General features: G+C 30.7%; 1 protein-coding gene across 1 annotated transcript in view; it reads right to left on the reverse strand.

Moving 5' to 3' along the window:
* Window positions 1-6305: 6305 nt before the first annotated feature.
* The window catches only part of LOC143056683 (uncharacterized), a 53453-nt gene continuing 36535 nt past the window's right edge, over window positions 6306-23223 (reverse strand). The window contains exons 2-6 of the mRNA XM_076229836.1: window positions 16388-16693; window positions 11514-11596; window positions 10413-10494; window positions 9544-9731; window positions 6306-6487 (exon numbers count right to left, since the gene is read on the reverse strand). Of these exons, the coding sequence (XP_076085951.1) occupies window positions 6467-6487; window positions 9544-9731; window positions 10413-10494; window positions 11514-11596; window positions 16388-16693 (680 nt within the window). The 3' untranslated portion in view covers window positions 6306-6466. The remainder of the gene's footprint in view (window positions 6488-9543; window positions 9732-10412; window positions 10495-11513; window positions 11597-16387; window positions 16694-23223) is intronic.

The following is a 23223-nucleotide window of genomic DNA, read 5'->3' on the forward strand; positions in this document are numbered from 1 at the left end:
ATAGAAATAACGATGTAAAAACGCACAATTTCTGTATTTTTCATCCATTTCATGAAAACGATACATATCATGACGTCATAGTGACGTCACCAGATATAAAATCTGATATTTTTCATTTATATTTCCTGACTCTATGCATTTTCAAACAATATGTGCAAATTTGAAATAACAGTCAACATTGTGATACAATCTTAATCATAAATAGATTCAGCTTTGAGAAAGTGTATAATAAATCTAGTAAAAATTGTGGTGTATAGAGAGCCGTGGTGTAGTGGTTAATGCATCGGACTACTAACACAAAGGTTCCTGATTCGATTTCCGTTTGGGATGAAAATTTCAGGAACTCAATTTTCGGCTCTCCCTTGACACCATCTGCGAGTATGGTCTTGAGGAAACGATGATAGTCCGTCGGAAGGGGACGATAAATGGCTGACCCGTGTTAAGAGAGAGCCATATCTCTTGCACGTTAAAGACACCCTTGTAGATTTCGAAAAAGAGTAGGCTAATGCCGCTACAAGGCAGCACTCGCACCCGCAAAGTGGAAAGGGATTAATATAAGTTGCAAAACTTGTTTCCCAATCCACTATAAATAAATATGTTTAAATGTAGTAAAAATTGTTTTTGGAATTAAAACCAAACAGAAATAAAAGGTAAAAATATTTAACAAAAGATGGGGTACATCAGTCACTATTGTGTTTTAATCCTCATTGTAGATATAACAGCTTAATTCTAGTATCTATGATGAGTTTATTTAAAACTGTTTTTGGAATTAACTGTGTAATATAGCTGCAAAGTTTGGATTAGGCGGTTTCCACTTGACTCCTTTATAATTTTATTATTTTTTTGTAGAAATACTGACATGAAATAAACCCTCTTTCTGAGTAAATAAGTCTATGTCTGAAGATAGATTAAATATTTGATAGATATTTTCAAATTACATTTTTAAAGAATTTGGTAGACTTTTGCAAATTACATTTTTAAAGAATTTGATATTTTTAAGTGTATAAAGTGATGTCATTTACAGATGAAACCAAACATCACGTAAGAACGCTATACTATAAGTATCATTTTCCAGTTAAGACAAATAGCTTAAATTTTGACTGGAGTGGGTGTAATCAATTAATCTGAGTTTAATCAGTAGTTTTTTTTCAATTATCAGCTACAGTGGCAGACAATAAAACTTGATAGGGTGACACATGCGTCATGGTGACTATGATTATTGAGATGAGAGTCATCGAGACGTTTTAATGTGTTGCGAGTCTGACCAGTCAAAGGGAGATAAATGTTACATTAAAATAAAAACCAGACTTAGTTGACACTGAGAGAGCTATTACCAAAGAACAACGAACGAGGAAGTTCATATATCCAATTCATTTCCAACTCGTTTATATTCAATGACAAAGATATTAGAAAATATTGGCAATCTTTATTCTGTATGTGCATAACCGAAAGTAGACAATATCATTTTATGGACTTTTCACTTTCCTTTCTTCGTTATAATCAGTTATCGAGCACTTCCTTGAAATAAACATTTTATAACGATACATTTCCTCATTGTGCTAATAACACTGTGCACTTTCTTAATTTTACATTTCTTTTATTCCGTTGTTTAAAATTTTGTTTTGCCCTTTTGGCCTGCGCCGATGGTGACTGAAAGTCCTTCTCCAGACTGATGCTTTGGAGAATAATGTTATGATGACCAAAGTTTTATTACATTCACCATTTCACTAATCTAAAGCGTTTGTTCAACATTTTTTCAACATGTCTATATATCTTTAATGTAAATTAAGATGCATAATTCTCTCTGTATGCACTGACTTGAAGTGTTACATATATTTAAGATACTTCTAGTTGTGAATATTATTTTTAATTTAAAAGTGATACGAAACAATACTAAAAGGAGATAGACTCATATTGCGAAATGAAATAACAATGCCGTGGCAATAAAAGAAAAATGTTTAAATCTCGAGAATAGATAAGAAGGAAGAGGCAATCCAAGGGCGTGGGTTTTTCTTTTTTTGTTCTTCAGTAGGCAGTTAAAAGAAGTCCATTTCCGGTTGTTTTTTTGTTGTTTTGTTTGGTTTTTGCATTTGGCAGATCTTCTTTTTCTTCTCTACCTCAACTCTACCTTTAAATATGTGATGTAGAAAGCAGAGGCACATAATTAACATGGCTTTGTGTAGTATAGATATACAATTAAAGTGCTAAATAAAGGCAACAGTAGTATACCGATGTTTAAAACTCATAAATCGATAGACAAAAACAAATCCGGGCCATAAACCAAAACCGAGGGAAACGCATTAAATACAAGAAAATGACGACACAACATTAAAATGTAACACACACAGAAACGAACTAAGCATTACACAAAATCCGATGCGAATAACAAATATATAACATCAAATCTTAATACATGAATTTGAGATAGAAAAGTACCGGGACACGTCTTTGAATAATGTGAATTCACACTCAAATATAAGAGGAAACAAACGACACAAAAGAAACACAACGTTAAAATGTAACACACACAGAAACGAACTATAATATAACAATGACCATATCCCTGACTTGGTACAGGACAAAATAAATGGTGGGTTGAACCTGGTACCTAAAAAGGTAATGAACCGAAAGTATTGACCATCGGAAGATGTACAAAATCTGAGGGAATGTAATTAAACTGCAAAAGGAGCAAGATCACGTTTGTTAACGAATGGTTAATTATTAGTTCCTTATTTTTATTATTTTTATGTTTTGGGGCGGAAATTTTCCTTTAGCTCCTTCTTTTGTTGTGTTATTTCAACAACTTCTTCGCTATGTCCATTGCTTTTATTTTTTTCTATCTCTTGGGTCTCATTGGAAATTATACAAAAAAAACTATACTTATTTCGGTAAGCATCTCCTATTGTTCATGCAACTATGAACTTCGAAACATGAATCTTTTTGTTCTATTCAAATTAGAATAATACGGGAGGGTTTGGTCAACAAACTAGTTGAACCCAGTCACATTCTGTCAGTATATATCTCAAGTCAAGAGCCTGTAAATCTGTGGTTGTCGTTCGTTGTTGTATTACATATTTGTTTTTCGTTTATTTTTTTGTACATAAATCAGGCTGTTAATTTTCTCGTTTACCTTGTTTTATATTTGTCATTTTGGGTCCTATTATAGCCGATTATGATATGGGTTTTACTCATTATTGAAGCCTGTATGATGACTTTCAGTTGTTAGTTTTATTTGGTCTTGTATGACGAGTTGTCTCATTGATAATGATACCACATCTTCTCGTTATGAAGTAAATATACTCATCTTTAAACTCGTCTTTCATATTTATGAATTCCTTTTAGCCATTATTCTGAATATCTTATCTATGCTAATTCTGATAGGAATAAATCAGACATTTCACACATTCACACTCTATAATCATCTGCCTTCTGAAGATTGATCAACTCTTATATATTACATAATACCCGTATCGACGGAAAATAAACAGTGAAACTGCGTCTTAATTATAAGTCCCTACTCAGAAAAAATGACAAATATTTCCGTTGTAAATTGTTATGTAAATAAGAACATGATTTTGACCTTTTAATATGTTATTTAAAGCTACAAAATATGATGAAAATGTGTCTTATGCATATTGATACGTCCTACGGTAGTAGAAGCATATTGTAATTGAAACCGGTAGTGAATGTACTGTATTAGGCAATGTGCTAAGATGCTAGTCATAAAACCAGGTGTAGCCATTCATATTCTTCGGAAAATGCCTGAACCAAGTTAGGAATATTGTATCTTTTATTTTGCTTGTTAAATTGATTGAAAGTGTTTGATTTTGTAATTGTAGTTAACTTTAGAATTGTTGTTTTACTTCTATTGCTAGCTTTGTGATGGTTATGATATGATAAATTAAACGTTTCATAGATAAACTTCGTTAACAATAAATATTTATCATATAATCATTTTCAGATTTTACATTGAATTGATGTCAAGAGTTCTGTTATGATACTGTGGACATTTACCGCAGGAACTTTACTTGAAATAACGCTTATGTTACATTACATCAATGACTTTTTTATTTTATTTCAAAATCTAAGTTTGAACATGGTAAACACATATAAAAATAATGCACATTTTTGTTATATTTTTTAGACGGTATTATTACAACTGACCCTTCCAACTTGGAAAATTCTTCCAATTTACATCCATTTTTATAGTGACTTTAGTATTTCAGTCAATGTTATCATCTTTAGTTTAATTATCAAATCAGGGATATCGTCATACAAAATGTCTAACATCTTTATGTGATTATTTAACAGGTCTCTTGGATTTGTTTCTGTACCTGTTAAGATATCTTATCACAAACAAATAAATATCATATCCTTTTTTTCACTGTTTTGTTGTGTTTAGAACTCGTAAACTAGAAAACATTCATATAAGCTTAGTAGTCCTTTGAGTACGATTATATATTTAATGTCCTAAAAAATATAATTTCAAAACTGTCTATATTCATTTTTTCAACTGTTAGAAACTATGTAATTAAATTTGTTCTTGAAAGATTAAAGTATATAGAATACTTGAATCCAATAAGAACAGATATTCTGAAATTATTTTTGTAACATTTTAGGAATCCATCACGAGTTGGTTGACCGTTATGAATTATCTGTTTCTTATATGACAACGGATATGTACCAAAGGAGAAGCGAAAAGCGAACGACAAACATAGGATATAAGGAATGCAAATCAATGGGCTTCTGTAAGTTGAAGTCATATGAAACCTCAAATTAAAAAAAAAATGTTTTTTTTTATAACAAAATGGATAGTTGTCAAAAATAAACTTATGTACATATACTTTTTCCTGAGGAAAATTGTTTGATTTTCCACATTTAGAAGAAGTATACTTTTTTTAATTGCTTACTTCCAGGACGCAATTCGCCGTCATATTTTCCGTATTCGAAGTGACCTTAGCGTGACCCTCCTCGTAAAAATCCGTTTATCACATTACGCATGGATCTGTCACTGAAATAAACTATTATCTGATTGTATATGTTATACAAGTGCTCAATATCCATGCTTGTTTGTTGATTGTTTACTAAAAGGTGACAATCGGTAAACAACGGCTTCAAAACACGACAATTAATAAGCTGCCATGTTTTCAATTCATACACAGGCAAATTTAATTCACATCAATTTTACGTGAATTTAAATTCATGTGAATCTCACGTGAAATTCACATCAGTTTCACAACAAACGAGCTTAAACGTGAAACTCACGTGAAATCAGTTTTTGTGAGTTTCAAGTGAATCACATGTGAAACTCATGTGAATTTCACATGAAAATCACGTAATTTATTATATATTGATATAAGGTTACAAAACGTCTCAGGTACGAAACAACCTTGTAAGTTACGAATCGACTAGTTACGACACGACCAGATTACGAAACGACCTGTACCCGTGAAATTCACATGAATTTTTAAAATAGAGTAATTCAAATAACATCTAAATTTTCAAATTTAATAAAAAATCAAGAAAAACATCAAATTTTATTTTTGTAAATTTCAGGTGAAATTCATATACAGATACATGTGAATCTCAATTTATGTGAAATTTAAATGAAAATTTTCACGTGAGTTTCATGTATAAGCTCAATTGAGGTGAATCTCACGTAAAATTTTTCATGTGAATTTCATGTGAGATTCATATGAAAATCATGTGAGCAATTTTTGCCTGTGTAACAGACAGAGAGAAAACACAATGACAATTATACGATATATACATTATTTTTCACCAGTTATACGATATACATTATTTTTCACCAGTCACTCGTTTTATATGACTTTAAATCATATGTGCTAATTATTGTGTAGATTTTGAATAATTTTATAAATGCATGACCGAACAAACCAAAACAAGTAAAATAACGAACGAACAAATCCTTTACCTGTCAATGACGGTGCCCAAAATCTGTTTCAATAAAGTAAGATTTGATTTAGTTAATCCCACTCTAATGGTGTTAGTTAACATGAATATCTAAATTAATATATTATGAAAATTTATGTATTTAAGGAATGAATGTAATATTTTTTCTGTCTATGAAGAAATAACATAACAAATTTGGTTCACACTGAATAACGCGCGTAGCGGGTTATCTAACAGTGTGCACCACATTTTTTATGTTATTTCGAATAGACAGAAAAAATATTACAGTCATTTCTTTTAATTTAATTCTAAATTCCATTTTAAACCGTAGAAAACCATGAAAAAATGTTGATTACGTCACGGTCACATGGCTAAATTTTGCCTATGGGCTCATAACAAATAACGTCAGCTAATCAGAAGACGAGTCACATCCAAAATTAATTATACATTATATAAACATGAGAAACAAATATTTTTTTAAATCTAGTAATGACGATTTCATGGCAGAAAACACACCATTGTTATCACTTCCTTTCGGTATCATCGTTTTCTGTCAAACCCATCGAAAAAATCTCTGAAATTCAACAAAATAATAGATAAGTATTCAATCAATATCTAAAGGTCATTGTTTATTGTACATTATTAAATATTTATTTCAGAGATTTTTTATAGTTGTTAACAAATAAATAAGATTTCAAATAGTTGTATGCAAGATATATTATAACATATAGTGCAATTGACTTAATTGTTTTATCTAACAGGAGCCGTTTGTTTTGTGTGATTTTTTTAGTTATTCGAAAGTGAGGTTGGAGATACTTAAGAGATGCTCAAACACATTATAGACAAAAATCAACTTATTTGGATAGTTTGCTTATATGTTATACTGTTACACATAGTTATCAAAGGTACAAGTCGTATAATTTAATACGCCAGACGCGCGTGTCATCTATATAAGACCCATCAGTGACGCTCAGATCAAAACAGTAAGAAAACCTGTACAAAGTCGAAGAGCGATGATGACCATAATTTCCAAAATTTTATGCTATATACGGCTAAGTTCATCTATGCCTGAGCTTACAGTAAATTTATAAAAACTACCATGAAATTGATATTCATGTCAACACAGAAGTGCTGACTACTGGTCTGACTACTACACCACTGTCCCAGGTTAGTGTAGGAGTTTGTGCCTTCAAACAAGTTTAACCCCTCACCATTTTGTGTGTATCTGTCAAAGTCATGTACGAGCATGTAAGTCTGTGGTTGTCGTTTGTTACTGTGCAACATATTTGTTTTTTCATTAATCATTTATTACCTAGACTAGGTCCTTAGTTTTTTTTCGTTTAAATTGTTTTAGATTTGTATTTTGGGGCTTTTAATAGCTGACTATGCGGTATGGGCTTCGCTAATTTTTGAATGCCATAATATGACGTATTGTTGTTTATTTCGGTGTCATGTTTTCTCTGTTGGAGAGTTGGTTCATTGTTAATCATGAAACAACTTCTTTTTTAAATAAGTTCAGTACAGTAACAACGGTACAAAAATTAGTTTGTTCGCTCAAATAATACTTTATTGTTTTCTAACACTGATGAAAGAGTACGTCTTTTGGGAAAAATAATAAAAGAATACACAACATAACATATCTTAACATTTTCTTTTTAAGGTTGAATGCTAAATGGTCTTTTGAATGTTTTGAGATTTGACTATTAATTTCCAAACGTTTTTTATTCTTCGTCATTTAGGAAACGTGAAGCGAATCAGTATTTACGCGTGATTCTGTTGTTTGAAAAATTAATTTGTTTGGTACATGGTATTTATTTCCTGCTAAACAGTAATAAACGTCTATTTTTATGACGAATCGAGGTGGCGACAGTCTGACATGCAATTTATGCAATTCTGTCATATCGGTTAAGAATGTAGGCTGTCGTAATTTGATTTCAGGTGTTCGTTGTTATTCTGTTGTTGACGTGAAGAAATGTACTACTTTATCATTTATTTATGTATTTCTGAATGTTCTTGTGTTTATGTGTACTGTATTCCTGTCACGTAATGTTGTCATTTTAGCGGTATTTTTAACATTGCCATATCAGCGGGAGGTTTGGCTTTCAATAACACTAGGTAAATCAATATTGGTCTTAAAATGTACTTTACTAAGTCAGGAATATTGCAGTTGTTATCAAATAACCCGTTTTGATGTATAATGGCGTTTGTTTTTGTAGCAGTTCAGTGTTTCTGTTGTTCCACTGTTTTCTTCTTATAGTTGATGTGTCTCCCTTTGTTGTGCTTTGTCATCTGGATTTGTTTCAGATAAATCTATTGGTACTAATGCACAGCGGTAAACTACTGTTGCCTTAATTCATTGTAATCAATCATCAAATAGTTATCAAAGGTACCGGGATTATAATTTAGTACGCCATATTTTGTGCAGACATTTGCTCAATATTATAAAACTCTTTTGAAATGAAGCTGTCATCGAGCATATTATTATTAAAACCTCCAAAATATACATAAGTCTGCTAATATTGCTTTGTAGAGTTTGATATCACTATATCTTAAATGTTGAGTCTGTATGTATTTGTATAACACAACTAAAAGATTTACATAAAAGTTATCAAAGGTACCAGTATTATAATTTAGTACGCCAGACGCGCGTTTCGTCTACATACGACTCATCAGTGTACACATATTAGAATATTTATAAAGCCAAACAAGTACAAAGTTGAAGATCATTGAGGATCCAAAATTCCAAAAATTTGTGCCAAATAAGGCTCAGGACTGGTAATTTATGCCTGGGACAAGAAAATCCTTAGTTTTTCGATAAATTTAGAGTTTTTGAAACAGGAAATGTATAAAAATGACCACATTATTGATACTCATGTCAACACCGAAGTGTTGACTACTGGACTGGTGATACCCTCGGGGACTAAACGTCCACCAGGAGTGGCATCGGCCCAGTGATGTAAATTGTTATCATAGGTACCAGGATTATAATTTAGTACGCCAGACGCTCGTTTCGTCTACATAAGACTCATCAGTGACACTCATATCAACATATTTATAAGCCTAAACAAGTACAAAGTTGGAGAGCATTGAGGATTCAAAATTCCAAAAAATTGTGCCAAATACGGCTCAGGTAATCTATGCCTGGGATAAGAAAATCCTTAGTTTTTCGATAAATTCAAAGTTTTGTAAACAGGAAATTTATAAAAATGACCACATTATTGATATTCATGTCAACACTGAAGTATTGACTACTGGGCTGGTGATACCCTCGGGGACGAAACGTTCACCAGCAGTGGCGTCGACCCAGTGGTGTAAATAGTTATCTAAGGTATCAGAATTATAATTTAGTACGCCAGACGTGCGTTTCGTCTACAAAAGACTCATCAGTGACGCTCATATCAAAATATTTATATTGCCAAACAAGTACAAAGTTAAAGAGCATTGAGGATCCAAAATTTCAAAAAAGTATGCCAAATACGGCTAAGGTAATGTATGACTGGGATAAGAAAATCCTGAGTTTTTCGATAATTTCAAAGTTTTGTAAAAAGTAAACATACATGCCATCCAATATTGATCTATTTTATGTGTTATCTGCAAGATTTGTTGTATAAAATTAGACGGATGAATTACCTGCTCACATAAAACGGTAACGAAATGAGTGTCTTCCAAAGCATCAAGACCCGTTTTATCCCTCCATATCTGAACACATGTACCACCCGCTGGTTCATTCGGAATCCAAAGGCTGCTGTCAATCTGTTGTCCAGAAACATTCCAAATGAAAACACCACCATGTAGACTACCACTTACATACACATTACCTGTAAATACATTTTTATCACATGAAGAAAAATACATGTTTAAAGAATCACATGAAGAAAAATACATTATTAAATAATCACACGAAGAAAAAAAAATTTTTAAAGAATCACATAAAGAAAAGAGATTTCCTGAAAGACTTTTGTTAAACATGAGGATAAACAGAGCTTGATATTTTGTGCAGACATTTGCTCAATATTATAAAACTATTTTGAAATGAAGCTGTCATCAAGCATATTATAATTTAAACCTCCAAAATATACATAAGTCTGCTAATATTGCTTTGTAGAATTTGATATCACTATATCTTAAATGTTGAGTCTGTATGTATTTGTATAATACATTTAAAAGATTTACATAAACTTATTAATAATACGGAGCTTATTTTGAATGCCAGTCGTAGTGTTTGTCTACATAAGACTCATCAGTTGCGCTCTAATAAAAAAAATATCAAAGGCCAGATAAAATATGATGACGAAGAGCATTAAAAACGAAAAGTTCAAAAAGTTGTGCGATATGTGACATGTGTGACTTGGGCAATCCATATCTAGGGTAAAATATTTAAGTGTTTCGAATATTTCAACATTTTATAAACAATGAATTTACAGAAAAATGTACGTGTCTAAGATGACTCTCGTCACTTCAAATTCAAGCCTCTTGACTGAATTTGTAAATACATTTACTTGCGATAACTGTTAGAGCATTAGTCATTTCTTCTTTGCTGTAAAACTCAGCTAGATTCCCTCCAATTGACAGACAGGCATTCTAAGTGAGAAAATAATCTTGTAAGAAATCAATCAATAAATTGTTGAAATGTATTTGTACTGTAGTCATGTCGTGTTATGTTGTCCTTTTTTTTGTTATATTAAAAATTGCCATAATAGCGCGATGTTTGTCTATCCACAAAATCAGGTTTAACACACAACTATTTTTTCTAAAATTGTCCTTTAGCAAGACAGGACAATGGCAGTTGTTATCTTATAGTTCGTTTACTTGTGTATTACATTGCGGTTATTTTTTGTTGCACTTAAGTGTTTCTGAAAGTTTCGATTTTTTCCTTTTATATTTGTTGTGTTCCCTCGGTTTTAGTTTGTAACCCGGATTTGTTTTCTCACAATCAATTTATGACTTTCGAACAGCGGTATACTATTGTTGCTTTTATTCAATGAAGATGTGAATAAATATTCCTCGATGAAATACATGACATACGAATAAAAGGTATAAGACACAAATCATTTGTACTGCTCGTCATGAAAAAAAGACAAAAAGACAAAAAATAGTAAACAATACACACTAACCCCACCAAAACCGTCCTTAACACATTCAAATAGTTTACGTAAATGTAGATCATTTTGTCATCAAGTCAATCAAAATTGCGCAAACTTGCATCGATAGTTCATGAAAGAAAACACATTTTTGCAAATAAATAGAAATCTATGAGATAGAATTTTAAAATAATTGAGAAATAAGTTTCATAATATGCTGTAAGAAAAAAAAAGATAAAACAAAGTGTACTATAAGAGTTATCTTCCTTTAAATTACAAAGGTGAAAAAATGTTTCACAACAGGTATCTTTATACTTGTTATTTGTTTCAACGTTTCGAATATTACAATAAATCAATTATTTTCCTTTATTCAATTAAAGAGTTAAAAAATTGCAAATCTATCTCAAAGTTAACAGATAAAGGCAAATAACTAGATCGATTATGTACTGCTATTGTACAACCAAAGATGACAGTACACAGTGAATCTAGCGTTTTGTAAAAGTTTGACATATATTTTACCTGTGCATCTTGGCAATATTTCTGTTCTGTGGTTTGTAAATAGCATATTTCATTTTTTGGTGACCAGCCAGCTTTACATGTAACTAAAATATGATTTGAAATTACCTATTTAGGAAAACAATATATTTTCCCTACAAAACAGATCATCACAGCTTCAAGTGTGTACCTTGTTGCTGTTAGTTTTACAGTATTATGGTTTTAAAATAAAATTGCCCACTGTGGTTCATATAGATCCCTTAGTATTGAAATATTTATACAGTATTGGATTCAAATTATTGGTTTAATGATTCCATAATTAATTATTATGCAATTAGTCGCTTTATTGTGATGTCCACACTTGAATTAATTTTGCTTCTTTGTTATTCATAGCATCCCAAAATATTTTATAGAACCTTGTACAATACAGTTTGACCTCCAAAACCGTGTCTCAGACTTTTCCTATTGTATTTCATTCTCTCATAAATCTTCAATTAAGTTTGCAACACTAATTCACAAGAGATCACTAAATTTAATTTGGTATAAAATTTGTTCTATTGATGTTTTGGGAAATCTGAGACACGATTTTGGAGGTCAAGCTGTGTTGTACAAGAATCTATAAAATGTTTTGGGATGCTACGAATAACAAAGAAGTTAAATTCATTCAAGTGTGGACATCACAATATAGCAACTGATTACATATCAATTTATTATGTAATAATTATGTCATAATGAAATTATCAGAATTTGAAAGATTAATCTTTCTTTTTTTCTTTTGGTACCTCATTTATAAAATTTAAAGAAGGATGAAATGAAATACATCAGTTTAAAGTTGTTTGATTGGGAGTGCAAAAATCTTTGTATTGTGTTACCTTAATTAAGATTGTTAAAACTGACTTCATCCTTTCTGCAATGCAACATTATGCAAATTTATAAATATTATTTAAAAGACTGATTGGCCGCTCATTCTTCATCTATTGTTTTGGTTTGTCACCTTTTGGTATGCAAGTCATAATACCTTGTTTTTGGGTAATAGATATTTCCCCTTGATTATAACCATATTTAATTGATCTATGTATGAATTTACCTATATCCATCCAGAAAAGTTTTAGGAAGTCATTTGAATATCCATCCGATCCAGGGCTTTTCTCATTTTTTCATTCTTTTAATTGCATCAGTCAACTCTAAAAATGATGTTTCCCTTTCTAAGGACTCTTTCATATTTTCCGATAATTTTGGTATATCTTTATGATTATTATTATGAGGCTGACTTCATGCAGGAACTTCTTAGGAAGAAAGATAAGAAGTTAGCAATATCCTTTAACTCTACTTTCCGCTATATAGATGATGTTCTTTCACTAAACAATTCAAAATTTGGTGACTATGTGGAACGCATCTATCCAATCGAACTAGAGATAAAGGATACTACAGATACAGTTAAGTCGGCTTCATATCTTGACTTACATCTAGAAATTGACAATGAGGGTCGGTTGAAAACAAAACTTTACGACAAAAGAGATGATTTCAGCTTTCCAATTGTGAACTTTCCATTTCTAAGTAGCAACATTCCAGCAGCACCTGCATACGGGGTATATATCTCCCAATTGATACGATATTCCCGTGCTTGCATTTCCTATCATGATTTTCTTGATAGAGGTTTGCTGCTCACAAGGAAGCTATTAAACCAAGAGTTCCAAATGGTGAAGTTGAAATCATCCCTTCGTAAATTTTACGGACGCCATCACGAGTTGGTTGACCGTTATGGAATAACCGTTTCACAAATGATATTGGATATGTTCCTTACGTCGTAACTACAATCCCCTGCCCTTTCATGAATATGACCTACCGAATTAGACTGTTTACCGGATTTGTAATCACTTAAGCAACACGACGGGTGCCACATGTGGAGCAGGATCTGCTTACCCTTCCGGAGCACCTGAGATCACCCCTAGTTTTTGGGTGGGTTCGTGTTGTTTATTCTTTAGTTTTCTATGTTGTGTCGTGTGTACTATTGTTTTTCTGTTTGTCTTTTTTATTTTTAGCCATGACGTTGTCAGTTTGTTTTAGATTTATGAGTTTGACTGTCCCTTTGGTATCTTTCGTCCCTCTTTTATGGGGTAAAGCATTGTTCAAATTAATAGATTTTATTGTATCATTTTTAGAATATAGATTTTTGTAATAATTTTTGGCTTCGTTTTTGGTTTTCAATTATATTTCCTGATTTATCAATTAATTTAGGAATTGTTTTATTTACGTAATTTTTTGTCTCATAATTTATGAAATATTTTGATGGTTCCTCTCCTTCTACCCATTGTGTTTTGGCCTTATATATTGACTCCTCATTTTATTTTGTCTGAGAATTTTAAAATCTGTTTTCTTTTTTTTTCTATTTGTTCCAAAATTTCATCTCATTGGGTTATTTTTCCAACTTGTTTATATCTTGAGCAAGCAAATGTTCTAATTTATTTGTTTCTTTCTTTTTTTTAAAAATGAAGCATATGATATTGTTTTCCCCCTTATTTCAGTTAAAAATGTTTCTAAAAATTATTGATCACCAATTGTGAACTCAATTTCACTAGAGTCTACTAAATTTAGGTTTTCTCGATTATATACAAGAGAAGCATATTGCTATTTAGTTTCATCTATTACCTCTTTAACAATGTGGTTATAATCTGAATCATATAGAAGAGAGTTGTTAAATTTCCATATACCCTCCGAATTCTGAAGTTGTTATGTTTTATTTGAAAAATAAAAGGCTAGTGATCTGATTAATAACTATTTTGAATCTTTAAGTCATGTACATGTGGATAAAAGCTCTGTGAAACTAAAAATAAATCTAGTCTGTCCTGCTTTATAGGGGTTGGTTTCCTCCAAGTATATCTTTTACTTTCTGGATGTAGTTCTCTAAAGGGATCAGTTAAGTTATAAATTTCCTTTATATCCAAAACTTTTTGCTTGGCTTTTGATATTACACTATGATACTGTGATACAGTAAAAAGAATAGAAACAATAATTAAAATTAAGATTTGCTTGTCTGAATTCACCTTCATCAAGAATATTTGATTATCGAGGATGTTTAAGATATAAACCTGCGAAGAGCTAAAGGATCGAACATGATCTAGAAAAGTTGGATCTTGTTATTTACTGCAAGAAATTGTTTGTAAAGTTAAAATCTATTTACTTTGTCACCTTTCCTTAACCTTTAGGGGATTCCAAATTACGTACTTACGGAACATAAAGCATTTCTCAAATACCCTGGATAGTGTCAATTTCACTTGCGTGGTTAAGCATGGTAATGCATCATATTCAATTACATTTAATGGCACCATGATATAATGATATGAATAAAAGATGGGTATGATACAACATCAAATAGTATGATTCTCGAATTATCCTGATGTAACCGTGCATATCAAAACACATAAATTAAGTTGTTTCTTTTCTAAACTACTTGGCAAGAAAATTAATTTTCCTTATATCTTGATAATGTCATGATGATTTTTAATTCCTTTTACAAAAAAAGGTGTTTAATCCCTTATTTATATTCATGCTGTAGCAATATTTATAATGATCCAGCTATTGGATTCGGACCTACTGATCGGTATTCGTTCCGTATATTATATACGCTGATATTTCAATACCTTTTCTGTACCATTGAGGTTTAATTTGCAGCCGTAAATAGACAAGATAATTATGTTTTGGAAATAGAATTACAAAGTTATTGTTTTCAATTATATACGGGTGTAAGAATACATTTAAGAAGTAGAAAGTAATTAATTTTGTATACAGCACATTCTTGGTGTTTCAGCTGTTGGACAAAAAAAACCAGTGTAAACTGTGATAATATGTCTTCGTGCTTCTGTACTTATATAGTAATGTATAAGCAGTCATTCCCGATTTGATAAACTAACCGTTCAAAACAGGATTATTTCGTTACACATTAATCACTGGTAACTTATTGTGATTACGGTCAGATTTAAGACATTATAATTTCTTTATTTACAATGACTTTGAAATCTTAAGGAAGGCGATAAAATCTTCTTCTTCAAGAAGGATTTTAAAGTGACGACTCATTTAAATAAAAAAAAATAATTCTAAAAGAATCATACAACCGATCTTGATTCAGGATATCCGAGGATTAGTAAACATATAATGTTACAGATAAATATTGACATAGCTATGATATATAGTATATCCGAGGATTAGTAAACATATAATGTTACAGATAAATATTGACATAGCTATGATATATAGTATAAAGTAAAATAACAAATACCGAACTCCAATGAAAATTCAAAACGGAAAGACTTTTAGAGAAAGGGCAAAATCAAAAGCTCAAAGACATCAAACGAATGCAAAAAAAAACTGGCATATTGCGGACTTTGTACAGGTTTTTCGTTATGTTGAAAATATTGTTAAACCTTGTTTTATAGGTAGATAAATCTATCACTCGTATGAGCGTCGCTTATAATTCCATGATATTGACAAAAACGTGTGAACACATAGGTCTTTAATGGGGATTGTCTCATTGGCAATCATATCATATTTTCTATTTTTCATATAAACCATAAAGGCTAAAAATAAATAACACTATAACACGTAATTTAGACGATAAACAAAGTAGACATGGACAATAAAAAATATACAATTACATTAGAAAGAAAATATTCCATACTGCAAAGACTTCTTATGAAAATCTGAAGGTTATAAAATGATTGCTTTATAGATCCGAAGGATGCAATATAAGTGGTTTATAAATATTAAGGTTGTGATACGATTGGTTCATAAATCTAAAGGATGTTATAGGATAAGTTTGCTATACTTTGTTACTCTCAATTCGAACAGCCAAAAGGTGTTTTTAATTATATTCTCTCATTTTTTAAGTAATTTTAACTTACGCTTTTTAAACATTCTCTTATTTTGTTCACCGATTTCATTACAGCCAACATTGCTTCTGTAAAATATGTACATGTTCCCTGTCTTTTCATACATATCGCAACCATGCATTTTATTACACATAATACTTCCATATGCTACTGTGTCACAGTTATTGATCAAAATAGGTTCTCGGATGAACGAAATCTCTTCCGGTTGTACACATTTTGAATAGTATTGTCCATTGACAATTTTTTCTGCGACAATCATCAGTAGACAGAAATAATAATTCTTTACTTGTATTTTCATGTCGATGTTCAATCTAATATCTATAAACAAATAAGAAATTGAAATACTTAAATACAACATAAGGCTCTTCATTGAAATACTTAAATACAACATAAGGCTCTTCATTGAAATACTTAAATACAACATAAGGCTCTTCATTGAAATACTTAAATACAACATAAGGCTCTTCATTGAAATACTTAAATACAACATAAGGCTCTTCATTGAAATACTTGAATACAACATAAGGCTCTTCATTGAAAGTGCATTATAATTAATATTTAAGAATTTTGAGATGTTCGGGGATGGTATAATTTGGAATTCAATCGTTTTATTATACATGTGCAATATCCAAATCATGTCGCATACTTGTAAATGCTGAAAAATAAAGTCATTCACTATTGAGGATTGTATAAACCAATTATTGCGATTAAAAAAAAGAATGCAATAAATGTAGGTAATTGATCTACTTGATTCATTGTACTAACTATGCAAAATTCATTAGAATGGTATTGTCCATAGGTAGTTGAAATTAAAATTAAAGATTGATTGCGTCATTTGCGTATTATATATATCGAAAATGTTATGCAAGTAACTAAAGCGATGTATACAATATCCTTAAAAATAGACGCATTCCTTGGGTTGCAATCAATACATAATAAAGGCAACAGTAGTATACCCCTGGTCGCAATTCATAATTCGATTGAGAAAAATAATCCGGGTTACAAACTAAAACTGAGGGAAACACATCAAATATAAGAGGAGAACTACGACAAATGACTAAAATTTAACGCAAAGAGAAACGAACTATAAAATAACAGTAGCCATTTTTCTGATTTGGCACAGAACATTTTAAGAAAAAATTGGTAGGTTAAACCTGAAATTATTTTGGGGGATCAAATATGTACATGTCCATTAAATATGTTGCTCTTATGAAGCAACTGATACTCAGTCGAGGATGATACCATGCAATGGGCTAAAAGCGGGAAGAAAGACGTGGGTATTCTTTCGGAAATGATTATGCTGTTGATATAAATCAAAATGAAAAACCTAATGTGTATATGAATACAAAAAATCACTTGTATGACCTTTATGACAATTATGTAGTTATGCCTTCAAATAAAGCCCCGAACAACATTATTTTTGTGTGTAAATCACATGACATAAACTGGTTATTAAAAATTATGTATTGACAATTCACTTGGATCCTCGGCATATACTCCCACAACGCATGCCAAAGAGAAAATTCTTAAAAATCAGAAGTTTGTTCATTTTTCCTTTGTAAGATTAATCAACGATGAACTAGACCTGTATTTACTCTATTGGATACATAAATTACATAAGTGTTTTCATACAATAAATGTTGTTTGGTCATTCGTATACACTACGAAACCTCTTTCAAAATGATTAACATAAGGGTTATCAACAATTAAAGTCGGGCATCAAAAAGTAAAAACACAAACATACTGAACTCCGACGAAAATCCAAAAAGGAAAGTCCCAAATCAAATGGCAAAATCAAAAGTTCAAACATATCAAACGAATGGATAACAACTGTCATATTCCTGACTTGGTACAGGCATTTTCTTATGTAGAAAATGGTGGATTGAACCTGGTTTTATAGCTAACTAAACCTCTCACTTGTATGACAGTCGTATCAAATTCCATGATATTGTCAACGATGTGTGTACAAAACAAACAGACACAATAGGTTAAAATGTCAAAAATAGGGGTACAGCAGTCAACATTGTGTTATCATCTTAATCACTATAAAACAACAAAGTTATAGGGATACTTCCTTTTCTAGAAGACATGTGAATCAGATGAAGATACTAAACAGCAGTCAACACTGTGTTATTATCTTAATCATTATAAAAACAACAAAGTTATAGGGATACTTCCTTTTCTAGAAGACATGTGAATCAGATGAAGATACTAAACAGCAGTCAACACTGTGTTATCATCTTAATCACTATAAAAACAACAAAGTTATAGGGATACTTCCTTTTCTAGAAGACGTGTGAATCAGATGAAGATACTAAACAGCAGTCAACATTGTGTTATCATCTTAATCACTATAAAAACAACAAAGTTATAGGGATACTTCCTTTTCTAGAAGACATGTGAATCAGATGAAGATACTAAACAATTCGAACGATATTTTAGTCTAAGACTTTTTGATCTTGAAGTATCAGTATAACATTTGTCTACCATATAAAGAGGTAGTTCCCAATCTACTTAAGTGAATGTCTGTAGTATAATCATGTAACATTTGTCTTCTCTACCATATAAAGAGGTAGTTCCCAATCTACTTACACAGCTACTTTTGCATAGGTACTATTTATGTACTAAAAATATGTAGTACTGGAAATTTACTTTTAATATTTAGTACTATTTCTTTACTTTAAAATTATTGTAATATTTAGGTACTTGTATTTTACAGTACTTGATTTGTACTAAATATTTTGGTACAGAAATAATACAATATTCCATGTTTGAAAATCATAATTTTAAGAGATTTGAAATAGAAAAACTTTCAAAATGCTGAAAATGTAACGGTAGTAACCAAACATCTGTAGTACCTAAATTTCAAGTACAAATTAAGTACTGTAAAAAACAGGTACCTAAATATTACAATAATTTTAAAGTAACAAAATAGTATTGAATATTAAAAGTAAATTTCCAGTACTACAGATTTTTATTACAGAAATAGTACCTATGCAAAAGTAGCTGTGTAAGTGAATAACTGTAGTATAATCATGTTTGATCTGTATCCATATGTCGATATCGTCGATATCGTCAATGTCGACACGATAACGATATTTCCTTCAAACATCCATGACACACAAAGACATACCCAGATGGCGACTTCTTACCAAGTCAACAATATGACAGTTGTTTTCCATTTGTTTGATATGTTTGAGCTTTTGATTTTGCCATTTGATAAAGGAGTTTCCGTTCTGAGTTTTCATCGGAGATCGGAATTTTTGTAATTTTACTATGGTTTTTTTTTTTCTAGTGAAAGAATTTTATTTTTTTCTAGTGAAATTAATGTACATTTTGTTTTTATAAATAATTCAATAAAAAGGGAAGTCATGATCATTCTGAATAAAGCATATGATAAATGATAACAATTAGGATAATTACGTTCAAAACAAGAATCATTTATCACTAATGATTATTAATGTACAAGTGTGTACATGTAAATACATGTAGTAGAGTATCTTCATTCTACATTTCGAAAATGGACATATTTTCTCATATATGTTTTGAAAACATAGTCTTATATATAAATTCATACATCATATTAAGGTGGTACCCAACACTTTCACTAAAATTAATTTGACTCGTTTAATTTTCATAAAATTTTGACGAAGTATTTACTTTGACCCCTTGACAAAAATATAAAAATTTTGAAAATTTTGAACCAACAGTTTAATCAGAAAAATAACACTGGTTATATAGCAGTTTGACAAACACTCATTTTGATCATTGAGAAGCCTAATAACTCTTTAACAACACAACGTTATTAAAACGTTTAGCTGATTTTACAGAGTTATCTCCCTGTAGTGTTAGGTACCACCTTAAAAAGATTTAGTTAAAATAAGTGGAGTATCTGCATTTTACATACAAAACCTACCGTGTTGTAGTTAAAAACTGGGTTCCTGAGTATATATATGAATATATATATAGTATACATTCGTTTTAACAAGTATCCAGTTTATATTCAAAAGTATTCTATTTCACAAAAACGTGCGACAGTTCACAAAGTAATAACATGAAGATGTAGACAGATAATGTTAGTATTCATTAATTTTCTCTATGTTATATTTAGATATTTTTTAACATACAAACCGTCTTACAAGAATTCCTTATTATAATCCTGGTACCTTTGATAACTAATTAGATACATTAACCAGTTATAACCATCAAGGTATGAAGCAGATTTAACTGAATCTGTACTATGTTTATTGCATTTTCAAAATTTGCCGATTCGATTAATGCAATCATTGAATTAGATATCTATGAATTATTTATTGACAAGAAATCATGTATCTTGTGAAACGTAAATCGAAAGATTATTTGCAACAGTTACGTCCGACACGTGTGGAAAGGAGTATAAACAAAAGGCTACTAAAGCCCGAATCGGTCACTTAATAAACTTTCGTCAATTAGAAAATAACCATCTTTTAAGAAAAATAAATAATACACAGAGTAATTTAAGGGATCTGGTCATATATTAATTTGTATTAATCTTGTATAACTAATCTATTGTAGTGTTTCAGTATCTACAAATCGTTTTAATGGTTTCGATATCATACTTGAAGATTTTGTATTGCTCATATTTCTTGGTGCTTATAGTTCCATCATCTATAATATAGGTTTCAACATAACACGCAAACATTTCTTAATTTAAGGGTTGCTTCGGTCAGATAGAATTTTTGTAGATCTTGTATAACTGATCATTAGTACTGTTTAGAGTTTCTATTTATCTACTTAACCTTTCTTGATAATACGAGAGAAGGCCCGATAATAGAGTTATTTCGCAGTGTATTTATTTTAGACAATAAAGTCAAATTAATCTGCTCATTGTATACTTACTTGTTTTTGGTCTTAAATTTTAAATTGGTAGTATGACACCTTCAGCAATTTATAATGTTTTATGCTTTTTATCTTGGTTTTTTTTTTTTTTTTTTTTTTTTTTTTTTTTTTTCGAATATAGAATTAATTTGTTGTGTTGTCTTTATGACAAGTCTTTATGACAATGAAATTATGCTACCAATGTTGTACATCATTATTGCATTGAAATCTACATTGTTCCAATCGCAAGATTTATTCCCTTTTTATTTGGCATATGTGTAAAGGAGAGGCAAAATATATCAAATGGACAGTCCAACTCATAGATTGAAAATAAACTGACAACGCCATGGCTAAAAATGAAAAGGACAAACAGACAAATAGTAGTAAACATGACACAACATAGAAAACTAAAGACTAAGCAAAAAAACATAGAAAACTAAAGACCAAGCAAAAACAAAATATACTGTTAGTGAAACTGTTAATGTTAAAATATGAAGCATATAAAACGGGTCAGATTCTGAGCACAGTACAATACTTGGTTATATCAGTTTTTTTAAATATTTGTATAAGGGTTTTGCCCGTTCAAATGTTATGACCTCAAACATCACGAAGACACATTAATTGTTGAAATGTGTTTCTTGCAACTGGTACAGTCCAAGTCATGAGATGATATATAGGTCACTTAACATCAAATATCTGCATTGGCATACAAATCTTTATACAAGCAGCCTGAATCTCTGACAAATTAACCTCTTTTGTCATTTTCTGAGTTACCAAACCTATCATGGGGATTTTATAAGACTGTCCTTGTAATAACCTGGTTAATATATATACGCTATACGCGCGTTTCGTCTACAGGGAAAACGGTAGTATTACATTTTCCCAGCATTAGGTTGGCCTTTTTTGTACCCAAGGCAGGTGAAGGAAGTCAAATTAGGAGCGCTGTGATTGGATGTAAGGGTACAATATATTTTTTTAATTATCTATGAGTAACTGTAGTGTGTAAATTTACAATATAAATTTTAAAACCTATTGAAATATTTTCAAGAGAATTATTTGAAAAGGCTTCCAAAATTTCAAAAAATTGGTGTAAAATGACGGTGGGCATGGATAACATAAACAAGCTCCGTTGGAAATTGGTCATGATTCTATTTGGCGTCAATTTTTAAAATAGAATAATAAAGTTATAACACCACACATAACTGTTTTATCCAGGTTTCTATTATAAAAAGTGGTAAATTTAGGAATTGTTAGTATTGTCGCCTATGGCAGAATAAATATTACCGTTTTCCCTACATGAGACTCATCAATGGCACTCAATTCAAATAAAAGCAAAAACTTATATTCCAATAGCGAACTGTTATACTTAATGTCCTATTGAATATTTGGTAGACGGAACGGAATACTAATAAGTTATTTGCAAAGCAATTATGTAAAATATATCATTTTCTGTGTTATGCATTTGTACGTGTAAACACGAGAACTGCGTACCAAACACATAATTCAATATCTATAACTAAAAAACATTTCTGCTGGCAAATTCATCGATTTTTGATGTTTTTCATTCCAAAACAATATATAATTCTTTGTACCAATATGTTAATGGACCAATATAACGCTTATGAAAAACAATGTATAAGTATCATAAAGGTTTACAAAAACTGCTGACGTATTTTTATTCAATATTTATAATAGTAATTATATGCATAATGGACGAAAGCAGGAGATATAGAACACTCGTTTTTCTAATTAATTTGTGCTCAAATATAATATTCTGTTAATGAGAAATTTTCCACTTCTATATGACTGCATGTAATAAAAGATAATAGTTTCGTCAATAAATCACTTTTACTAGCGCTTTCAAAGATCTTCAGGTATAATATGACACGTATGCATATGTTACTTTGTTTTTTTACACAGAAATGTTTTAACCGTTTATGTTATTACCACCACTAGGCCGATGCCTCTGCTGGTGGACTGATATTCAACGA

The sequence above is a fragment of the Mytilus galloprovincialis genome, chromosome 13 (genome assembly GCF_965363235.1).
Source record: "Mytilus galloprovincialis chromosome 13, xbMytGall1.hap1.1, whole genome shotgun sequence".
NCBI classification, from domain to species: Eukaryota; Metazoa; Mollusca; class Bivalvia; order Mytilida; family Mytilidae; genus Mytilus; species Mytilus galloprovincialis.